General features: G+C 41.3%; 1 protein-coding gene across 2 annotated transcripts in view; it reads left to right on the top strand.

Annotated features, from left to right (window-relative positions):
• The window catches only part of SLIT2 (slit guidance ligand 2), a 405,484-nt gene extending 388,134 nt beyond the window's left edge, over window positions 1-17,350 (top strand). For both annotated transcript variants that reach the window (XM_060103633.1, XM_060103629.1), the window contains 4 exons: window positions 8,805-8,959; window positions 13,911-14,202; window positions 14,416-14,627; window positions 15,722-17,350. In XM_060103633.1, the coding sequence (XP_059959616.1) occupies window positions 8,805-8,959; window positions 13,911-14,202; window positions 14,416-14,627; window positions 15,722-15,963 (901 nt within the window). In that variant the 3' untranslated portion in view covers window positions 15,964-17,350. The remainder of the gene's footprint in view (window positions 1-8,804; window positions 8,960-13,910; window positions 14,203-14,415; window positions 14,628-15,721) is intronic.
• The last annotated feature ends 3,575 nt before the right edge of the window (window positions 17,351-20,925 follow it).

The raw sequence follows: 20,925 nt of genomic DNA, 5'->3' as shown, positions 1-20,925 counted from the left end.
ATGATCTATCCTGGAGAATGTTCCATGAGCACTTGAGAAAAATGTGTATTCTGTTGTTTTTGGATGAAATGTCCTATAAATATCAACTAAGTCCATCTTGTTTAATGTATCATTTAAAGCTTGTGTTTCCTTATTTATTTTCATTTTGGACGATCTGTCCATTGGTGAAAGTGGGGTGTTAAAGTCCCCTACTATGATTGTGTTACTGTCGATTTCCCCTTTTATGGCTGTTAGTATTTGCCTTATGTATTGAGGTGCTCCTATGTTGGGTGCATAAATATTTACAATTGTTATATCTTCTTCTTGGATCGATCCCTTGATCATTATGTAGTGTCCTTCTTTGTCTCTTCTAATAGTCTTTATTTTAAAGTCTATTTTGTCTGATATAAGAATTGCTACTCCAGCTTTCTTTTGATTTCCATTTGCATGGAATATCTTTTTCCATCCCCTTACTTTCAATCTGTATGTGTCTTTAGGTCTGAAGTGGGTCTCTTGTAGACAGCATATATATGGGTCTTGTTTTTGTATCCATTCAGCCACTCTGTGTCTTTTGGTGGGAGCATTTAGTCCATTTACATTTAAGGTAATTATTGATATGTATGTTCCTATTCCCATTTCCTTAATTGCTTTGGGTTCGTTATTGTAGGTATATTCCTTCTGTTGTGTTTCTTGCCTAGAGAAGTTCCTTTAGCATTTGTTGTAAAGCTGGTTTGGTGGTGCTGAACTCTCTCAGCTTTTGCTTATCTGTAAAGGTTTTAATTTCTCCATCAAATCTGAATGAGATCCTTGCTGGGTAGAGTAATCTTGGCTGCAGGTTTCTCTCCTTCATCACTTTAATTATGTCCTGCCACTCCCTTCTGGCTTGTAGAGTTTCTGCTGAGAGATCAGCTGTTAACCTGATGGGGATTCCCTTGTGTGTTATTTGTTGTTTTTCCCTTGCTGCTTTTAATATGATTTCTTTGTGTTTAATTTTTGACAGTTTGATTAATATGTGTCTTGGTGTATTTCTCCTTGGATTTATTCTGTATGGGACTCTCTGCGCCTCCTGGACTTGATTAACTATTTCCTTTCCCATATTGGGGAAGTTTTCAACTATAATCTCTTCAAATATTTTCTCAGTCCCTTTCTTTTTCTCTTCTTCTTCTGGAACCCCTATAATTCGAATGTTGGTGCGTTTAATGTTGTCCCAGAGGTCTCTGAGACTGTCCTCTGTTCTTTTCAATCTTTTTTCTTTATTTTGCTCTGCATCAGTTATTTCCACTATTTTATCTTCCACCTCACTTATCCGTTCTTCTGCCTCAGTTATTCTGCTATTGATCCCATCTAGAGTATTTTTTATTTCATGTATTGTGTTTTTAATCGATGCTTGATTCAACTTTAGTTCTTCTAGGTCCTTGTTAACTGTTTCTTGCATTTTGTCTATTCTATTTCCAAGATTTTGGATCATCTTTACCATCATTATTCTGAATTCTTTTTCAGGTAGACTGCCTATTACCTCTTCATTTGTTAGGTCTGGTAGGTTTTTATCTTGCTCCTTCACCTGCTGTGTGTTTTTCTGTCTTCTCATTTTGCTTATGTTACTGTGTTTGGGGTCTCCTTTTTGCAGGCTGCAGATTCGTAGTTCCCGTTGTTTTTCGTGTCTGACCCCAGTGGCTAAGGTTGTTTCAGTAGGTTGTATAGACTTCCTGGTGGGGGGGACTAATGCCTGTGTTCTGGTGGTTGAGGCTCGATCTTGTCTTTCTGGTGGACAGGTCCACGTCTGGTGGTGTGTTTTGGGGTGCCTATGGCCTTATTATGTTTTTAGGTAGCTTCTCTGCTAATGGGTGGGGTTGTGTTCCTGCCTTGCTAGTTGCTTGGCATAGGGTGACCAGCACTGTGGCTTGCTGGTCGTTGACTGAAGCTGGGTGCTGGTGTTGGGATGGAGATCTCTGGGAGATTTTCGCTGCTTGATATTATGTGGAGCTGGGAGGTCTCTTGTGGACCCGTGTCCTGAAGTTGGCTCTCCCACTTCAGAGGCACAGCACTGGCTCCTGGCTGCAGCACCAAGAGCCTTTCATCCACCCAGCTCAGAATAACAGGGAGAAAAAGCAGAAAGAAAGAATTAGTAGAAGAGAGAAAGAGAGAGGGAAAGAAAGGAAGAAGGGAAGAAAGGAAGGAAGGAAGGAAGAAAGAAAGAAAGGAGGGAGGGAGTGAGGAAGGATGGAAAGAAAGAAGGAAAGAAAGGAGGGAGGGAGGGGGCAATGAAAGCAAAAGGAAGAGTGAATGGAAGAAGGGAGGGAGGGAGGGAGGAAGGGAAGAAAGAAAGAAAGACAGGAGGGAGGGAGGGAGGAAGGAAAGAAAAAGAAAGTGGAAAGAAGAAGGGTGGGAGGGAGGGAGGAAAGAAAAAGAAAGAAGGAAAGGAAGAGCGGAGGGAGGGAGGGAGGAAGGGAAGGTAGGAAAAAAAGAAAGAGCAGGTAAAGTAAAATAGAATAAAGTATGAAATATAGTAGCGTTATTAAAATTAGAAAGTAATTATTGAAAAAAAAAAAAAAAAAAAAAAAAAAAAACGGACCGATAGAACCCTGGGACATATGGTGGAAGCAAAGCTATACAGAGAGAATCTTACACAGAAGATTACACATACACATTCACAAAAAGAGAGCAGGGGGAAAAATCAAAAATCTTGCTCTCCAAGCCCACCTCCTCAATTTGGGATAATTCGTTGTAAAAAGAGGAAAAGGGCAAGAAGTCTGAAATCTTGCTCTCTAAGTCCACCTCCTTACTTTGGAATAATTCGTTGTAAAAAGAGGAAAAGGGGGGAAAGTCTTAAATCTTGTCCTCAAAGTCCACTTCCTCAATTTGGGATGATTCGCTGTCCATTCATGCACTCCACAGACGCAGGGCACATCAAATGGACCGTGGAGCTTTAATCCGCTGCCTCCGAGGCTGCACAGAGAGATTTCCCTGACTCTGCTCTCACAGCTCCCGGGTCTCAGCCTTGGACCTGGCCCCGCCTCTGTGCGTAGGTCGCCGGAGGGCGTCCGTTCTTCGCTCAGACAGGACGGGTTTAAAGGAGCCGCTGATTCGGGGGCTCTGGCTCACTCATGCAGAGGGGAGGGAGGGGCGCGCAGTGTGGGGCGGGCCTGCGGCGGCAGAGGCCGGCGTGACGTTGCAGCAGCCCGTGGCGCTCCATGCGCTTTCCCGGGAAAGCCGTCCCCGGGTCTCGGGACCCCGGCAGTGGCGGGGTGCACAGGTCCCCCGGAAGGCGGGGCGGACAGTGACCCGCGCTCGCACACAGGCCCCGCGGCTGCGGCGGCGGCGGCGGGCGGCGGCAGGCGGCGGCGGCGGCGGGCGGCGGGGGGCGGCGGCGGCGGCGGGCCTCGGCGGCGGCGGCGGTGGCGGGCCGCGGGGGCGGCGGCGGCGGCGGGCCGCGGCGGCGGTGGCGGCGGTGGCGGGCCGCGGGGGCGGCGGCGGCGGCGGGCCGCGGCGGCGGCGGCGGGCGGCGGGCCGCGTCGGGCGGCGGCGGCGGGCCGCGGCGGCGGCGGGCGGCGGCGGGCGGTGGGCGGCGGCGGGCCGCGGCGGCTGCGGGCGGCGGCGGCCCACGCCCGTCTCCGAGGTCCACGCCTTACCCGCGGCTCGCGCCTGTCTCCGACGCTTCCCTAAGCAGCCCTTTTAATGCCCTCTCCTCGCGCACCAGGAAACGAAAGTGAAAGTGAAAAAAGACTCTTGCCTCTTCAGCAACTCCAGACCCTTTCCCCGGACTCCCTCCGGGCTAGCCGTGGTGCACTAACCCCTTCAGGCTCTCTTCCTGCCGCCAGCCCCTGTCCTCTCCCTGCGCTCCGACTGAAAGCCGATACCGAAGCCTCAACTCCCAGCCCCGCCCGCCACGGCGGCCCGAGCAGACAAGCCTCTCGGGCTGGTGTGTGCCTGAGGGCACCGATCCTCTGTGCCGGAATCTCTCCGCTTTGCCCTCCACACCCCTGTTGCTGTGCTCTCCTCCGCTACTCCGAAGCTTTCCCCCTCCGCCACCTGCAGTCTCCGCCCGCGAAGGGGCTTGCACTGTGTAGAAACCTTCCCTCCTTCACGGCTCCCTCCCACTGGTGCAGGTCCCGTCCCTATCCTATTGTCTCTGTTTATTCTTTTTTTCTTTTGCCCTACCCAGGTATGTGGGGAGTTTCTTGCCTTTTAGGGGGTCTGAGGTCTTCTGTCGGCGTTCAGTAGGTGTTCTGTAGGAGTTGTTCCACGTGTAGATGAATTTCTGATGTATCTGTGGGGAGGAAGGTGATCTCCGCGTCTTACTCTTCCGCCATCTTCCTCCGGCCCCTTTTAGTGCATTTTTGACTCACCATATTTTCAAGTTACAATGGGTTAATTGGAATTTAAGCCCATCGTAAGTTCAGGAAGATCTGTAATTTGCTTCAAAATACAACTTTACTTGATAAATTATTTTATAAAACGTTCTTCTGAAAACTCTTATGCTAATACATAAATACCTTTAATCCCACTTGGCTTCCCATTCCTTCCACTCAAAGAAGTGGGCAGGGAAATTTTTAATTAGCATCCACACTCCACAAATGAAGCATCTTTAGACCAGAGGTATCAAAATGAGGTGGCCAGTTGAATTTGTCTAGTTTTTTTATTCCTATTCTATTGCACAGAATATGCCAACAAATACTTGGCAAAAAAGCAGGAGTTCACATAAGCATAGTGAACTATTTATCTTTACTCCACTGAAATACCTTAAGATTTACAATTGAGATAGAAATATAACAATATCATTGTTAATGAGTCCTGAAGACATAAAGACAATCAAAGACAATTTAGAGTCACTCTTCTTTTAAGCCCCAAGTTTTTAAACTCCTTTTCTATAGCAAACCAAGAGACAATTGAGTAATGGCTTTGTTTTCACACGTCCATTTAGAAATCCAAGAAAACAAAATCTCAGGTAATAGATGAGTGTAGTAAAACTGAATTACATAATAAAGGTAATAAAAGCAATTTATGTTCCTAGTGGAAAGGCTCACTGTTAAGTGGTTCACTTGCGACTTTTGTGAGTCATGGAGTATATAGTTCCCTAGGGAGTAGTGAGTGTTTGTCAGGACCCAAAAGGATGTTACACACCGCAGGTGGATAGGTAGGAGATGACCGTGATAGACTGTAAAATCGATGATGTCTTAGTTTTATTCTGCAACAACTGGTGTGTCAATCACTGCTTTTATTTTGAAACGGTATATAAACAAAGGACTCCTGGGCATCCCCCAGATCTCTGGCTTTAGGAGACAGCATGAAACACCAATTTAGAATACTCTTAGCTCTGCCATATTCTCTTCAGGCCCCATACACACAATATCATCTTAAAACCAAAGGGTCTAAAAATATTAATTTCACAACACTTATCTGTTAAAAGCCTGGGCAAAGCCTCACTTAATTCTGAGAAATATAATTAAGCTCAGTGGTAACTCTTACCAAGTTGTGGAATCATCAGATTAGACATTGAAAGCTTTTGGGAGGAGAAAAGTGCAGTCAGTCTGAACTTCACTTATAATTGGGAAAAGAGAAGCCAAAAACAAGTTTGAAATCTGTATATCTCATATGCGTTCAATGATTTTTCGTAAATGTACCAAGTTGTGCAACCATCATATAAGATTTTTTTCCATAGAACTTTATTCCTGGGATGTTTGGGAGAGAAATCATCTATTAAAGGCTGGCTAGTGGTGAGAACAAACACATGCCATTTGTACAGTACTAGATACTCTTCAGGTTTTTTATTTTAAAAGTGATGGATAATAGTTAAAAGCATGTACTCTAGAAGCAGACAACCTGGCTTCAAATCTGTTTAGCCACTGGCTGTGCCATCTTGGGTACCCTAAGTGCCCAAATTTAGAGTTGTGAGTCTTAAATGAGTTAATGCATGTGAAGTTGCCCCATAGTAGGTGCTGTGCAATTCTTTGATCTTATTACTTGCATTTCCCTAGTGAGGAAAAGAAAGCAGAGAAAAATTACCTGAAGTCACAGTAACTCAGTGTCACACATCTAACAGGAGCTAGGATAAGCTGAGCAAGACTTATCTCCCAACATTATCTTTCAGGATATCACCGCTGAAAATTCCAAATTTTTTAATAAAATGCATCTTTTGGATGTCCTGTCCTAAGTATGCCTGAAGGATCTTGTCTATCTATAACTGTAATCCAACTAGTATTACTAAATAAACTCTATATGTTATTCTTAATACAACTCCCCTATCTTTAATTTACTTAACATACATTTATTGAGCATCTACTATTTACCAGACACTGCTGGGTACATTAAGGAAGAAATAAATAATACAGGGTCCCTGATTTAAAGGAGCTTACAATTAGTGGGAGTTAAAGACATGTACTCAGGAAACAAAACAAAAAAAAAAAAAAGGAAGAAAGAAAGAAAAAAGAAAAGAAAGGAATAAAGGAATAGGAAGTAAAATGAGTTAATAATGAAACTACCTACCTCCAACTTCCCAGCTGAAACACTGCTTTAGAGTGTGCAGAACTTTAAAGGTATTAAACCTTTCAGTTACACTGCACCAGACACCATCATCAACAATGACATACCTAGATCGATTGCCTAAGACTGATGTGTGACCAAGAACCAGTTCCCTGGTACAAATGAGTCTTTTTCTTTGCAACAGTAAAGGGAAAAGGGGGGCCCATTATTAATATTTATAAATTAAATAAGGTCATTGTTCACAGAGCATTCATATAAAACCACTTAAAGAGTTGTATATGAAGACAAAGGAAAAAGCAATTGACTACCACCTTCTCTATGTATATCTTTATATTAATGTTTTACTTAAAACTTCTAATAATTTGAATATGTCCCCAAAGAAGTTATTATATTTCTGCCAGGCTTTAGCATTATCTTACAATTAATATTTAAAATAAAGCCTGACTAATTTCTTCTTGAAGAAGATTCTGAAGTCGTATTGGATTACTTATATGATGACAGTGGTGGTGGTGGTAGTGATGATGACGGTAATGATACTAATATCTAGCATGTAACTTTGTACTTTCTATAGGCTAGATGTTTTGTTCTGCATTTAAAAAAATCATTTCATAGGGATAGACCTCAAATTAACCATAGGAGGGGGGAATATTTGTGAGCATTTACCAAAGAGAAGATTGAAGTTTATTAGCAATTAAGTTACTTACCTAAGGTCAAACATTTAATAAATGCAAGACCAGCATTCAAATCCAGGCTTATCTGATTCTAAAATCTGTATGTTTAACTGGTAGTTGGTATTATTTAAGACCACTAACAGCTGGTATGCAACTTTATTTAGAAAGTATTTTCCTTGTATATTGTTTCCTCTGTTGATTTTAGTGGTATCAAGTGTTGGGATAATTAAATGTGTAAAACGCAAAAATATTGATTGGCACATCTAACATTTATTTTTTTTAAAATGATATCTGAAACAAGTAATTTAAAATTCCTGCACACGTGGACACTTTTAACTACTTAACACCAGAGAACTTCAGGTGTTTTCACAGCTCTTCAGAGTGGTTTATATTGTTGTCAAATCACAAAAACATTTTATTCCATGTCAGCAAACAATGGAATAGGATTAGACTCCTGTGGTGAGAACCATCAAGAAATATCCATACATTTTTCTGTTATTTTCCAGGCTTGACATATTTGCAAATTTAAATATCAGTGCCTGGAAATTTAAGCAATCATCTTGCATTGGGACTATTAGGTATTAATGATCCTCCTTATAGTATGTTCCCATATTTCCCTTTTTGAGCCCTTTTTCCAATCTTTTGAGTCAACATCTCAGTATATTAGTTCTTTAATATTCGCTATTGATCCTGTTTTCTTTGTTGCTCCTGTTTCAATTTGTCCTGTTTGCATCTTTGCCTGATGTAACACCTGTGTTAGATTGACAGCCACCCTTTAAAACCTTATAGCACCTACCTGCTAATTGCACCCAACTTCATTTTCAATTTCCATTTACCTGTTTCTTAATCTCTTTGTTTTTGTCCATTTTATGAATTTCCATAAGCCCTCTCAAATTGTTAAGAAGGTGGATGTAATGATTGTTGGACCTGTCCCTTTAAAGTTATAGAAGAGAAATTGAAGAACCATTGTCATCACTGGACTCCCTAGATATGACTGTGTTAAGCATTCTGTTTAATCTGTTATATTCCCACCTCTCCACTGAGTGTAATCGTCTTCACAGTAATATCATTTGATGGACATCTTTCTGAAAAATGCAAAGAAAGTGAGAGTATATTATCAATTAACAAATTTCAAAAAGTGCAGTGATCCTGCCAAGTTGGTTCTTCCTGCATTTATATGTATGTTTGATTCTGATAAGTATTACTGTGTAGTGCTTAAGAGTGCAGAGACTAATGATCCCCTGAGATCAATGTCTAAAAAGTATATTTGGCACAGGTATAAGTTAGTTGTCTTTTGAATACAATTTGGAGTAACAGTATCTGAACAAATGAAACTTTAGTGGCATTTAAAATCAAATGCATAACTTATGCTTTGGAATTTCTACATACTGGGAGAATGTGATTGGATAATGACAAAATGTATTCATTTCCACTTCTCCCAATGGGAGAACAAACTTATTTTGTATTTTGTACTACCCAAGAAATAAAAAATGATTGTATCTCCTTGAAAATATCTTTTATTTTAAAATCAACTACTGACCTTTATCTTTATTAATGTTAAATAGGAGTATCTATTCCCAAAAAGAGCTTATTGGAGTTTGAATTGTAACTCCTTTTCTTTAATAAATATAAAATTGGAGGATCAGTTATCTTTTTTTTTTTTTTTTTTAATAGCGTGGAGACAATCAATGATGGAAATTTTCACATTGTGGAACTACTCGCCCTGGATCAGAGTCTCTCCCTCTCTGTGGATGGAGGGAGCCCCAAAATCATCACCAACTTGTCAAAGCAGTCCACTTTGAATTTTGACTCCCCACTCTATGTCGGAGGTAAGCTCTTTTCCAAATTCCGTGGATTCCCAAACCCTGTGATGCTCATCACAGACTGATCCTGAAGTTGTTGATGCTTGGTGCCATGGTCATTGATCAGTCATTGAAAGATGGACAGCAAGGATAGAAAAGAAAGAGCACTAAATGGGTGATAAGAGACCATGTTATAACCCTGGCTCTGGGTCTAACAAAATCTGTGGTTGGAGTTGAGAAGGACATTAATGTTTCTTTTGTGTCTGTCACATACTAGGTGATTTAAATATCATATAATCTAATCTTACTATTCTGGTGTATAGGAAAAAGAAAGTGGTTAGAGGTTAAATACAGACAATGAAGAAGATGGGGAGTCAAGTGTGATGCAAACTGAGGAGCGCATGACCCACCCCAGCACTATTAAGACAGCAAACACTACCAGCTTCAGTTAAATGTCGCTATGCTGGAATGCCTCTACTGTCAGCTGCGAACTCATGTACAGGATAGGATAATTATTAATGAAATCAAATGAATGAATGAACAAACTAAACATACAACTTGTATTGGGGCAGCAAAAAGTACTTCTCTTTAGCTAAGACCTTATGGTGAATGAACAAGGGAGAAGGTCAGAAAGGTGGATTAAGGCCTGGAATGACAGAGTGAAGACTCGACTTTATTTTTAAGCAGCATGAAGGCAAATGAGTAAATAGATGAGGGATGGAGTCTGAGCAAACTTCTGAAGGAGCTCAGAGGAGAAGACCTGTGATGGAGAGAGCTTGTACTTTTACCTCTATCTGGAGGAGTAAATATATACTGGAGACAGAATTTCAAATTTCAGGCAAAGGACCAAGAAAGCATATGATTTTGAATTGAGTTGCACTGAATTAAATTACATTGAATTGACTGATAAAATTAACTCATTTTACAGATAAATAAGCTAAAGTTTCAGAACAGGTCAATGTAACCAATTTCTTCACCATGACAGGTATCTTCATGAACCTCACATCATTATTTTCACAGTAACGATCTTGGGATTCTGCATAAGTTTCTTAACCCCTCAAAGCCTTCCCTAAAAGCATTTTGGGAAATTTCCTGAAATTCCAGAGCACTCATGTTTTTAGTAATGTCAGCAGTAGAAAATCTGAACACTGATAGACTTCTGATTTTTTTAAAGCAGTTAAAAGTCTTTGGTTCATTTCTGTAAATATTTATTGAGCATTTCCCATAAGCTGAGAACTAAATTAATAGGTGCATGAAGAATACAAAACTGAAAAAGAAATATCCCTTCTGTGCCAGAGGAGTGGGGAAGGCAGTCACATCTTCATGAAACCATAATACATTTGTAATGAAAGTATCTCATATTAAGTCCGTGCAGCAAGTTGACTGATCTATTTGCTTCATGGGAATCACACCGCGGGATTCATTAACAGGCAAAAGCTGTCCATTCTTGCCTGCATTACCATGAACGGCAGTCGCTTTGGGATGGGTGAAGCAAGTCACAGATGTTACCTGTGGTTGGAGAGGAAAGAAATTGTATTTACTAAGCACATGCTGTGTGCTCAATGCAATGCTGCTTTTACAGTCTTAACCCTCAGAGACTTTAGGAAGTAGGTATGATTTTTTGTTTTATAATCCCTAAGGGACTTCATGGAATATGTCCAAGTTGATAGAGAACTCATTTCAGTTCAGGTTTGTCTAACCCCAAAGCCACCTGCATTGCCACTCACCTTCTTAACATGGAGCAGAAAAGGAAGCAGTCTAAGTTCTGTGGCTTTTCGTTTATTTCTGGACTTGTCCTTCACTTGATTTTATTATGTTTTCATTAGAAATCATTTCATTCAATCTTTTAAGACTCCTTTAGAATGTGGTGAAAATAATAAGTACAGAATGGGAGTGCTTGGGCCAGAACATGTTTACAAAAAGGGGAAAAAATGTTTTAAATTAGTACTGAAAAGTGCTAATCCTTCTAAGGGTAGAGGGCCTGGAAGAATCCAGATGGTGCCTCTTTCCACTTCCAACCAGCCTCACTGCCAGAGAACACACAGGGCTCATTTCCTTCCCACTCAGAGGACAGTCTCAAGGGTAATTCGGATTTTAAAAATACAATGCAGTCCTAAGACTGCAGCCCTGAATTCTTTATGGTAAAGGCAGGAGAACCTGAATTAGCAAAGGAGAGCAAGGTAAACAAGCTCTCCTTTTTCTCAAAGTCTGCAAACAGGAACACTCCCCAAGGAAGATGGCCCAAAGGTGATGCATTCCATGCCTTAGGCCCTTGCAGGAGTATTTTCTAGCAAAACAAGGAGGCAGGTTTCCCTACCTTTGGGTTTTCAACTACCCATGATATAGGCTTTACTTAATACAAAGCAATGTAATCTTTATGTTTTTCTGTATAACAGTCCAACCAGAGCATACATTACTTAAAGGGATTTAAAAAAAAAAAAAAAAAAAGTAAAGATCTGCACATAGAGACCCCTCCGTGCATCACAAATCTTCTCCTAATGCCCCCATTGGACAGAAGACATCAGTGTTGACACTTGGTCCGTTTATTGTCATTTTGTAATATGTAGAGCTTGTTAAGGCTAAAAAGTGTCCACTAAGTTACCTATTGTTTGATAGATTGAATTCCAGCTATGGTCCATGGCATAGAGGAAAGGCTAAAGGAAAAAAAACATGGATCTACTTCTGTTTTTCAGTTAAGACTTAGTTCCCTGGTCAGAAGTCTACCAAGCACCTGAAAAGGTTGAGTTAAGATAGCTCTTGACTTCATGATATCCTACTGAAAGTAACTATATGTGTGATGTATCAACATTTTCATTTACAAATTACTACAGTCAAAGCTAGACCTTTATCATTGTTAGTTTGGGAATTGAAGGAACACATTTACTAATTGCTTCTCCCTGCTGTGGAACTTCATGGGTCTGTAGTTAGTCTCGACATGTGCACATATGTGTGTTGTGTGACTAATTGAAAATAGTCTTGGAAGAAGTTCTTTTTTAACCTCTGGAGAAAGGACCATAAATGTGTGGACATTAAAGTCCACATGTTTTGGATTGATGGATATGACTACGTGAGAAGAACTTACCCCCAAACAAGGAATTCCCAGTCACTAGTCCTCTCCTGGAAATGGAACATTTCATCCTTTTGACCCCACTCAACAAAGCAACCCAGTTCCCAAGGCCAGACACACACAGACTAAAAACTTGAACTCATGACCTTCAAATCCTAGACACTAATTCAGTACCTGTCCAAATGTGACCAGGACCACCTGCACCAGAGTCACCTGAGCTTGAATGTTAACATTGCGATTTCTATGCCCACACCTTCATTCTGGGTTAGAATCTCAGGTGAGGAGAGATGGGGGCCTGGGAAGCTGCCTTCTCAACAGCGCCCCTCTGGTGGCTCTTATGTGTGACGGGCTTGGAAACAACTGGTCTGGTCCATCCACTCATGTTACAGATGAGAAAACTAAGCCCCAGAGAGGGGAAATGACTGGCCCAAGTGCACACAGGCCAAAAATACAGACTTTGACCTTTAGCCTAGTGGTTTTGTATAAGCGGCTATCTGACTTTGGTGCCTGCTAGACCTCGAATGAGGCTCCTTCAAATGGGAAAGGAGATGCTGCCACAAGGCAGCGTCCAGAGAGTAGAGTACTGTGGTTCGTGGTCTTTATAACCAGCAAACCATCTAGAGAGTGACAGCCCTGGTCTTTTCCAGCTTTGACCCTGCAACCAGTAGTTCAGAGTCCAGGTGCAGGGATGGTGTGAGTGCTGGGGGGAAGGTCAGCTGCTCTAAAGGCCTTGGCTCCCTCCCCTCCCCCGCAGCAACCTGGATGGTTGCCTGATGTAGGATCCCATCCAGGAACTATTTCAGGGTCTGGCTTAGGCCATGGAAAGATTCCTCAGTTTTGCCAGATAAGGGTTACCAGATGACCGTCACTGGTGGAATATATATATATATATATATATATATATATATATATATATACATACATGCACAAAGATTGCAAATTCTGGTTTTGGAGGAATTTCTTTTATAGTCCTGATTTCTTGGAATATGAAGGTTTCACTCTCAATCAGCAAGGGAAAAAAAGGATGTGAATGAGGTGCTGTCCTGATTGGAAGCAGAGTGAGTTTTTCAGACACTGACATCCACGGCTGAACTTGGGACATTGCCAGTGGTGAGCTGGACTAGCTGCCAGCTTAGAATTTGGCAGGATTGGGGTGAATGGTCCCTGTGAACCCCAGCTCTGGTCTCACCCTCTGAAAATCAGGGGACTGAACCATGACCTGAGATTGGGGAAGTTGGTGTTATCGGCTTAATTCTAACCCAGTCTTACTGGTGACACCGAGCATGTCGCCGAGCTCTCTGGTCCCTGGGCCCTCCATCTTTAAGGGGCAGGATTGGTCAGGGAATCAGTCTGGCTCTAGGCTTCTGGGCTGTGTGTCCAGGCTAGGGGGTGGGTGTGGAGGTAGAAGGGAGTACGAATCCCTCCCCCATTCCCAACCTTTCTTTTAAGTACAGTGGCCCTGATTTTAGGTTTTATAGATTCATGCCTCCATATAAGGGTTTTTTATTTAAAAAAACAAAAACAAAAAACAAAATAGATGTTAGAAACTAAAGATTGACCGCCAATGAACTAGGTTCTTTATTCTAGTTGTGCATTAGAATTGCCTGGAGCATCTTCCAAAAAAACAAAAACAAAGAAACACACATCCCTTCTCCCTCCCCCACTCCACCCAGATAATCTGATCAAATCCGTCTGGGCTGAAGTCCCAAGCATCAGTATTTCTTCAAAGATCCAGTATGATTCTGATGTGCAGCCAGGTTGAGAAGCACAGGACGGGATGCATGTGCTGCCTGTCTCCTGAAGATGAGTCACGCAGACTCCTGCCCCGCTGGAAGAGCTAAGAGGGTCCGGGTGGCCACTGGCTGGGGAGCCGCGGAAGAGCGTGACCTCTGACTTGGTGCTCCCCCGCAGGCATGCCCGGGAAGAACAACGTGGCCGCAGCTCTGCGCCAGGCCCCCGGGCAGAACGGCACCAGCTTCCACGGCTGCATCCGGAACCTTTACATCAACAGCGAGCTGCAGGACTTCCGGAAGGTGCCCATGCAGACCGGCATCCTGCCCGGCTGTGAGCCGTGCCACAAGAAGGTGTGTGCCCACGGCACGTGCCAGCCTAGCACCCAGTCCGGCTTCACCTGCGAGTGCCAGGAAGGATGGACGGGGCCCCTCTGTGACCAGAGGACCAATGACCCCTGTCTTGGAAATAAGTGAGTCTGGGCTGCTTGGTAGTTAAACCCACACACTCCAACCCTCAAAGCAAAACCCCAGAGAGGAAAGAAGGAAAGGGGGGTGGGGGGGAAGGGAGAGAAAGAAGTCAGTTCATTAGCATTGTCTCCCTTATATTCCATCCATCAGCCTCCCTCCTGCATTCTTATCCTCTCTGCCTGACCCATTTCCATCCCTGCGACCCTCCACTGTAGATGCGTCCATGGCACCTGCCTGCCCATCAACGCGTTCTCCTACAGCTGCAAGTGCCTGGAGGGCCATGGGGGCGTCCTCTGTGATGAAGAGGAGGATCTGTTTAACCCCTGCCAGGCAATCAAGTGTAAGCATGGGAAATGCAGGCTCTCAGGACTGGGACAGCCCTACTGTGAATGCAGCAGTGGATACACTGGGGACAACTGTGATCGAGGTAAGCCAACCCAGCGGGGCACCGACCTCTATCTTGGCAAAGCAAGAGGGCCCCCCATCTTTGAACAGAGAGAGAGAGAAAGGAAGACACACAGAGGGGAGTGATATGAGGAATGCCAGGTCTTTGCACTATTTGTAGTTGCTGCTGTTGATTTACTTAACAGTGTTATAAGAAGGCACAGATGTGAAATGTCCTAAACCTCCATTGCAAGATATCATACACCCTTCACAAGTCTTCTCACACTTGATTTGCTATGAAATACTACTTTTCCCTTAGGCAGGAGCACATTTACTTTCCTTCTTTCTTACCTTTACCTGCTGTTCACATCTGTACAGATTACTGATTCATCTTCTGGCACAGAGAAGACGGTACTAATAATTCTGCTCTAGTTTTAGGACAAAATCACCTTTGACCTTAGAATCAACTGATTTATCACAGTAAATTATGCAGGTGAGAGGGATGGAAACAGGCTGACATTTCAGCCCACCTATTTCCTTCTCCTGCGTCTGCGTGATCAGCGTGTGCTTTGCCTCCAGCTGGCAGGGATTTTGTTGTGTGTATCAGAGGGATGAGACGAGAGGAACGTGCCCATGGAGGCTTTTAGCAGATGTCTCTTTTTGAACTAGTTCATACTTGGGTAATTTATGAAGTTAGTGGAATGTTACTTGTATTAAGTAACAGATTGAACGATATTAAACTCCAGGTCTAATAAATTAAATTGCGTACTCTCTGAAACGGCGCCCTCGGTAAACAAAACCAGCTGTTAGTAGTGTAAAAACAGAAGATGTATATTTTTGCTATAAAAGAAAAGATTTAGGAATCCAATTTTCTTGTCAGCCCGAAAGCACAGTATTTACAGTCCACATATATAGTGTTCACTTTGCTGAAAATAAAGGCCGAAAAGGAGTGTTTTTCAAAGAACTGAAGGCTGTGCCACCAGCCCATCATATGGAATATGAACATAACACTGAAAATAGCCGTTACAAACAGGAAGCGAAAGCAGTGTCTCCTGAACTGAGTTGTAGATTCATGGCCACTTGGCACGACTTACAGCGACTGCCCTTAAACTGCTTGTGCTTTTTGTTCTTTTCTAGAAATCTCTTGTCGAGGGGAACGGATAAGAGATTATTACCAAAAGCAGCAGGGCTATGCCGCTTGCCAAACAACTAAGAAGGTCTCCCGGTTGGAATGCAGAGGGGGGTGTGCAGGCGGGCAGTGCTGCGGACCTCTGAGGAGCAAGCGACGGAAATACACTTTCGAATGCACTGATGGGTCATCGTTTGTGGACGAGGTTGAGAAGGTGGTGAAGTGTGGCTGTACGCACTGCGCCTCCTAAACCACGTCCCTGGCAGCTTTGGTCTTTGGAAAATGTTGTATACTTCTTGACCCTGTTGGACTCACGAATGCTTCATAGTGGAAATAATTGAAATATATTGTAAAATACAGAACAGACTTATTTTTATTATGAGAATGAAGACTTTTTTTTCCGCATTTAGAAAAAAAAAAAAGAAATGCTTGAACTAAAGCTTCCCCAACACTGGAGAAGTATAAAGAATGATACACCTGAAGGCATTAGAGCAATGATGGAAACCATGGTAACTTGGATTCATCTTCGTAACTTGCTGGAGACCAGCAGAAGCACATACCCAGGGGAGAGACGAGGTTCTCTCTGCTGATGTGAAGTTGCCCAGAGCATAATCCCCTGTGCCCTGGTTTGCATCTACGCAGTTCATGAGGACAGACCAAGCACATGTGTGTGAGTGAGGGTGCAAGGCAGATGAATGGAACACCAGCATTCACAGCCAGAATGAATGGATGAGAAATATTTTGTGCAAAATATAAAGTATCCTGGAGACCTGGGTTCCATTCATCAGAGGAGACGAGAGTGCTAAAATAAATTTTATCTTCTTTTTAAACGTCAGCATGTTAGCAGGAGAAGCACACAAAAGTGTTTATCTACCGTTTTCCAGTATTAATTCTTTGTAATATAAATGACAAAGGAGATGATAAAGAACCAATAGATTATTGATAAATAAATTAGTAATAATATGAATTTTTGTTTCTATGAGTTCTAAACAGCCCTATACAGTATTCGGTTTCAGTGAGAAATATTTATTGTATCAAAGTACATTGTACTTAACATTCTAGGCCATCCTTTTGCTGTTTCTCAATGCTTTAATATATATTAATTTATAATTGTCCTGATATTTTTGTACATTTTCAAACTTAAAAATCAGGATTCTTTTGTGCTTTTTTTGGCAATAGTACTAACATAGGGTGTTATCTTGGGATAAATATGTGTTGATCTGTTTGTTTACCTTGACAGCTGACCACTGGTGTCACTGACCTACTGGCCTCATTCAGGACACCTGCAGAGGGTATGTAAAGTCTATGCGTGAGACGGTCATTGTACAGAAAGAATCGCCCCTCTGCAGCGTGTCCTCACAGAACAGAAATGGTGTGTAGCAATCGACACTAGAAAAGTAGATCTTTTACAAGTTAATTATTTCCTCGACTTTTTTTGCCCTTTTACCAGGGTGAGGCGGGGAGAGAAAAGGCTGTAATGTCAAGAACTGTGATTTTTTTTCCCAAACAATAAAGCTCCTTTATTACCTTAATGTTCCCATGTTAACATGTTTGCTGCTAAATTACAATGTAGAATTGATACGGATTTATAGTGGACTGTGCTCTTCCCTCATTAAAATCCAAGGGTACCCTGTAAAGATGCAGATGTTTCTTTCCAAAAACATTTTTACAAAGAAAACTAGACGTACATGTATAATTCAGTGTGCTTTGTCTTTCTCCAGACTAATATCAGTTACACTACTGATGTTTGTAAATTAAACAGATATTTACTTCATTAACAGCTTGTTGGTTTTCTTAGAAACTGCACAGTATTTAGAGTCTCCTCCTTAAGAATTTCTTAATCAAGGTGATACCAAAAGAACATGGAGGGAAACCTATACCTTTTTGTTGCCAGAAATTGGTTTGAGATCAGCATACTGTCACATCTGGGTACTTTGGGATGGCCACATGAAAGAGATAGAGAAAAGAACATAGCCTTGGCTAAGAAAAACAGTGCATATTCAATTAATTTTTCCCCAAAAATATTATAAGATGAAATCTAACTCAACCAAAATGTTATTTTTCTTTTTGCTGTTCTTTTCCCCTCAATTAGATCCAGATGGAAAATAACATAAGAAAAAGAGAACTTTTCTCCAAAGGTGCTGTCAGTCAAGGGTTGGTAATATCTAGATATACTATCCAGAACAGGAAAATAACACTGACTGGGTGGGATATTAATCCTCACGCACCAGCTAAGATTTCTTCATTTATTTCCCTGTAAAAAAATCATGAGTGCGTGAACTCAAGGGGACACGCGTGTGCACATGCACACCCACGCACGCACACACACAAATGCACACACACTGCTGTTTCACAGACACAAATATCCAATTATTCACTCTTGTTTAAAATGTCTACATTTTAATTATATAAATATTATGCAGTCGTTGTAAACCATTTATTTATTCCCGTTGGTTGCTTCTTTTCTTCAAGGGTTTGCATTATCTTAATAGTCATTGCTTTTTGAGGGCTTATTATATGGCAGGTGCTATGCCATGGGCTTTATATGAAATATTCATCTCCCACTACAAACCTGTGGGATTTTTAAGCTGCTTGTTTTCCACAGGCATAAACAGCTCGAAAGCAGAGGAGCTGAATTCCAGTTCAGGCCTTTCATATCACATGGTCCATGTTCAAGAGGTAAAGGCAGAAGCTCAGTAATTACTATCCTCTACTAAGGGACTTTTAAGCCTTCGTACTCATTTCCACAGCACAATTATTCTCTATTGATCATGTCAATTTAAGTAATCTACATTAGAGACTTTATTTTGTTTTTGTTTTTTAAGGGGAAAAAAGTGAAATATTAGTAGTTTACAGAATGTTATTCTTTTTCCTTCCTGCTTATAAAGACACAAAATAGAATTATGTTTCCCTGGAATTTGGGCTGATTTAGCAAGTTTGGTAGGGGATTATTTACTTCGTGATGGGACTACTTTCTGCAAGAGTCCTTCTTTGAGAAAATTCAATAGTCAAATAATTACTAGTAAGTGAGACAAGGACATTATTCATGTTACAAAAGGCTGCCTACTTACAAAGCCTTGACCATAGGATTTCTTTAATAGGAAACTATTTTGGAGTATTTCCAACAGATTGACTATATTACAACAAAAAGCATTTTGCATATCTCAGAGTCAAGGCCACTTCACCGAGTAATATACAGTTTTAATCTGAAAAGATATAGTAATTAAACATCCCTAATGTGTTTACTTTAAAGTCTCACATGAGTGAGCCAGTGCCATCAAGGACATGCCATGGAGATTTGAAATGTGTTCAATTTAAGATGTGTTCATTGAATAATAACTCTCTCAATCTTCAGAATTTGTGTTCACCACAGATTTCCTGAAATTATTTCTAAGCACTAATAGACTATCCCTGGGTTTAGAATTGCTCTGAGCATTTTCTTTTTGGATGGCTTGCTTTGTCAGCAGCAATTCTTTCTGGAGAAATGATTGAAAGACTGTGGAAATCGATTCAGGACTTAAAGATCCTGAGTGTCATGGTGTCATCTGCCTCATAGAGTGACCATTATTTCAAAAGTCATGTTTGTAAAAGTATATAAGCTGTAAAAGTATATAAGCTATAAAAGTATATGAAGCTTTATATAAAGTATATAAAAGCTATATAAAGTATATAAAAGCTATATAAAATACATAAGCTATTTTTCATTCTTAATTCTCTCTTGGGTACTCAAAAGTGACTTAAATTTTTATTTCCTATCTCCTGTTATGTTCAAGGAGCTATGCTAAACTTCTGATATATAGTTTCAAATGAAACAGATATTGCTTCTGCCGTTTTAGAGCACACACTCCATGCCTTTGGAGTTGAGGTTAAAATGGGTGATAGATAATATACAAATGACTGAACTAATATATAATTTCAGATTGTGATTATCTCCCTGAAAGAAATTATGAGGTACTAGAAAAACGTAGAGCAGAGGGATCCAATCAAATACATATTGGGAGTTAGGGAATGCCTCTGTGAAGAAGTCACGCTGAAGCTAAGTTGTGAAGGATAAAGTAGGATCTATAATGGAAACAGATGGAAATGTATGTGAGGGTCAAGTGGGGTGGGGTCCATGCAGAGGGAACAGCCTGTTTATAGGCCCGAGGAGGGAAAGACTCTTGAGTAGTCAAGGGAACAAAAGAAGTCAGTGTGGTCAGAATGAGGCATATATTTATTTCATGTGTGTAATACAACAATGACTATTTTCTGACTTTATTAACTCACTTCATCTATGTTTTTTTTGAGCATCTGTTTATGGTAAGCTTTTAAGTGCCAACAAAAATCGATTTTCATTGTAAAGTAGCAACTAGTTAGTTGTGTTTAACGCAATTCCAAATGAAATACCTCTGAAGACACAGAAAATATGAACGCTTACAATAGCGCTAAAGATTAAGAATAGTATTTCTGGAATCTCAAAGGAATTTTCATGAACTCAGAAGCTGATGAGGCTGGATTAAAAGAAACAACTGCTGGCCAACCCATGCTTTGAAACTCATGAGCATTCTTTGCTATGGTCACCAAGGCCAGAGACTCAGGAAAGGGGTCAACTGAAAAAACAAAAATACCTGTGCATTAAGGACACCGCTTAATGAGGATGCCAAGGGCTGTTCCTCCAACCAATGAGGTAAAATTGTTCTTCATCTGCTAGGATGCTCCAATTCTCATTAAAAAAACCAAAACAGTGCAAAAAATACTAGGGAAGACCAGTAGTGTTAAACTGAATCTTCAGAGATGTAGTCTCTATAATAAACCATTGTAGATATGAATTGAGCCTAGAAGAGCCATGGTAGCAATGCATGCTTAGAATGATGGGAGAGAGAAGTACTTCACCAATTCAGAAATTCAGAGAACAATTGCATTATATGGCTCACTATTAAGCAAGTAATATGGTTTGAGCAAAAGCATGGTGGTGGAAATTACAGGCCATATTTGGGGATGAGAGCTAAGAAGTTCAGAATTCTTGTTGGCAATAGAAGTTTATTAAGATTGCCTGAGTAACAGAATGATTCATCAAGACCTGAAATATGGGAATTTTAGATGGGTAGCAGAATGTAAGATCAATTGATCAGGTAGCTATTTCTTAAGTATAGAAAAAGGTAAGAGCCAGGAATTAAAAAGTGGGGGGAATGGCAAATGAATTAGAAGAGACTCTACAGAGTGTATTGTTACA

This window comes from Mesoplodon densirostris, chromosome 1 (assembly GCF_025265405.1).
Source record: "Mesoplodon densirostris isolate mMesDen1 chromosome 1, mMesDen1 primary haplotype, whole genome shotgun sequence".
Lineage (NCBI taxonomy): Eukaryota > Metazoa > Chordata > Mammalia > Artiodactyla > Ziphiidae > Mesoplodon > Mesoplodon densirostris.
This window is presented reverse-complemented; position numbering and strand designations above follow the sequence as displayed.